The 3,102-nt window shown below is 37.7% G+C and overlaps 1 protein-coding gene across 1 annotated transcript in view; it reads left to right on the top strand.

Annotated features, from left to right (window-relative positions):
* Positions 1–1,981, top strand: part of LOC112151838 (mucin-5AC) — a 23,371-nt gene extending 21,390 nt beyond the window's left edge. Inside the window, exons 48-49 of the mRNA XM_036212138.1 lie at positions 853–976; positions 1,056–1,981. Coding sequence (XP_036068031.1) covers positions 853–976; positions 1,056–1,719 — 788 coding nt within the window. The 3' untranslated portion in view covers positions 1,720–1,981. The remainder of the gene's footprint in view (positions 1–852; positions 977–1,055) is intronic.
* The last annotated feature ends 1,121 nt before the right edge of the window (positions 1,982–3,102 follow it).

The raw sequence follows: 3,102 nt of genomic DNA on the forward strand, positions 1-3,102 counted from the left end.
ATATATATAAGTTGCTCAGTATACTAATGTTTGATCCCTGTTCTATATTTTAGATTTAATTTAAAATTATTTTTTTTATTTAATTTAATTATAACATATAACACCAAAATAATACAAACAAAATTATAGCTGTGAATAATTTTCAATCGATTATAATCTTATAACATATTTTGTCAATTTCCACAGAAATATGAACTTTCTGTCAACTTATAGCATCATGAAAGGCCGATTCAGTACAGCTCTGTGCCTGGTGTAAAATGGACAGCTGGTAGTATGACAGCATTGAGAAGAATTGGTTGCCAACAAAATCAGTCACAGTTATTTCAATCTTGATCTGTCAGTTTCCTTTTCAGAGTTGCAAACTTTGGAGAAAATTTGCATTTTTAAACATGTCCGTTTAAAAAAGCCCAGCGGTGACCAGGGAGCTTGTGGCTTGTGACAGTCAGCAGGCCACAAGCTCCCTGCTCCACTCCATTCTGATGCATCCACTTGCATGTACGGCTAGCGGGAAGAATGTAAACAAAGGGGATAATGGGAAATAAGGGCAGGCTTACACAGTCCTGCCCACAACTCAGAAGCTAATTTCTGATGAACTCCTGCCACTCTGCAGAAACTATGTCCAAGAAAACAACTTTTTTTTTTTATTTTGGCAAAATATAACATGATCAAAATTAAAAGACCACTGGGAACACTTTGAAAATAGATAAAAATATGATTGGAGTGAGACTTTAAACAGGAGCACGAAAGACTTACTGATCGACAAGACACAACTCTGATTCCTCAGAAAGTGCAGGTCACTGAAATTGAGACTTTTCTATAATCCTCGTAAAGATATTCATACCTTCTTCACAGGTACTCCCCGCTACAGCTGTCAGTTGAACAGGACCACCACCTTCCTGGTGAAAGGGAACTGCAAATCCGCTGAACCAGTGGAGCTCACCTCCTGTAGGGGATCCTGTGGAGCCTCCTGGTCAATGTAAGATGAAGTTCACTGCATTAATTAAAAGTTCATTAAGAAATACACACTGAATTTCTTCTTGTGTCTTGATGTGCAGGTACTCAATGGAAGATGGCATGATGATGCATTCTTGCTCCTGTTGTAAAGAAATGACCACCAGTAATAAGACTGTGGAGATGATCTGTGATGATGGCGAAAGACCGTATCACACCTACATTTCGGTGGAAAAGTGTGGTTGTGAGGACGCTGAATGTGAAGAGGAGGAGGAGGACAACATCTCGACAGAGGAGGAAGAGGGGAAAGGGAAAAACAAAGGGTGGAAGAGATGGAATAAAAACAAGAAGAGAAAGAATAAAAAGGGAGATGGAAACAATGAAGGGGGGAAGGGAAAGAATAAAGAGGGGGAGGAAAAGAGTAATGAGAGCGGAGGAAAGAGTAACGAGAGCGGAGAAAAGAGTAATGAGAGCGGAGGAAAGAGTAAAGAGAGAAGAAGAAAGAAAAATGAGAGAGGAGGAAAGAGTAACGAGAGCGGAGGAAAGAGTAACGAGAGCGGAGGAAAGAGTAACGAGAGCGGAGAAAAGAGTAAAGAGAGCGGAGGAAAGAGTAATGAGAGAAGAAGAAAGAAAAATGAGAGGGGAGGAAAGAGTAATGAGGGCGGAGGAAAGAGTAATGAGAGCGGAGGAAAGAGTAATAATAAAGGAGAAAAGAATAGTAAGAGAATGTCAGAAAGAAAGGGAAAAATAAAGGAGTTTGTAGTCTGAGCATAATAATAAACACAATTAAACTATATGTCAGACCAACAAACAGACTTTTGGGTCTAAGCAACTCTTAATACTCTTGCATACTTTTAAAAAAGCACGACTGTGCTGGATCTAATTTTATCTTCACTTCTTAAACTGGATTCTGGGCTTTCTCTGTTCCTGTTTGTGTTTTATTTTTTGCTTTGTTTTGTTTCTGGCAGTTAAAAATGTAATGCTTCAAACTTTTCTCTACTATGTCATTAAAGAGCAAGTCAAATGAAAATCTCTCTAAACGTGTGTCTTTGTCTAAAAATGTGTATCCCTTCAGGTTGTGTTTTGATTAAGTCGCTAACATAAAATATCCAGAAGGTGATTCACATTGTTCTTTATATTTCATGAAATTGTTGTGCTGGCCCGTGATCTTAACAAACAGGGCACTTTTATCCAGAGCAACATCACTCCAACTGTGAGGAAAATCATTTGACAAATTAAAATACTAAAAGTAAAGATTATTTGTTATGATAAAATTGCCAAGTACAAAACACTTACTCATTTATCTATAACAACAGATGTATGCAGAGGTCTGCAATTTGTGCCAGTAAAAAAGCCATTTGGGCCTGTTTGGTACTGATCAAAACCTAATAGGAGCCGCAAAGCCTTTTTTTCCTTTTACGAAAATTTGATACTACTTCGGTTCATTACATTGTCACAATTTATAAGAATATTATCTATTTTGAGGCGCAAATAAATACATAAACATCAAGATAAACTGGTAATTTCTCAACATGTAAAGTCGTTTTGTACTTTTGACAGAAGCTCATATGACTTTCTTTCAAAATAAAAGACTTCCTGTCCCAAACAGGAACATTCGGGTGAAGTAAATGTATTCCTTAGCAACACAAGACAAAATTGGCACTTTCTTGTTATACTTTAGGTTTATTTTAGTGAGCCATTAACCTTTTTCCTTCTTAAAACAGCTAAAAAATCTCAAAAAGATGTTTTTTTTTAATGGTATGGCCCCTTTAAATGCACTCACTACAGACCAGTTTTTAGGTGATGAGGCACTAACTCCTTAAGAGTCAGACTCGTAAACTATTATATTTCAATTCAATTTTTATGGCTGAACGCTCTCACAGTGTACCGCTAACAGAGAGAATACTGTCCCATTCATTTAACTGCAGCTAGCGGTTAGCCGCTAAGCTAGGACCAGCTTCCACTCAGAACGTACTTGATTTTGCTGCTTCGAGAGTCAGGTGAAGTTGGTTGTTGTTGAGTCTCTGTCGGTAATCCTTTTTATCCACATGTTCTGCAAACTCCAAACGTTTTTTGTCGACGATCTCTAAACTTAAATGCTAGAACGAAAAACACCGTCAAACAGGAACTCGCGCATTGAAGAGGGGAAGG

The sequence above is a fragment of the Oryzias melastigma genome, linkage group LG6, assembly GCF_002922805.2.
Source record: "Oryzias melastigma strain HK-1 linkage group LG6, ASM292280v2, whole genome shotgun sequence".
Taxonomy (NCBI): domain Eukaryota; kingdom Metazoa; phylum Chordata; class Actinopteri; order Beloniformes; family Adrianichthyidae; genus Oryzias; species Oryzias melastigma.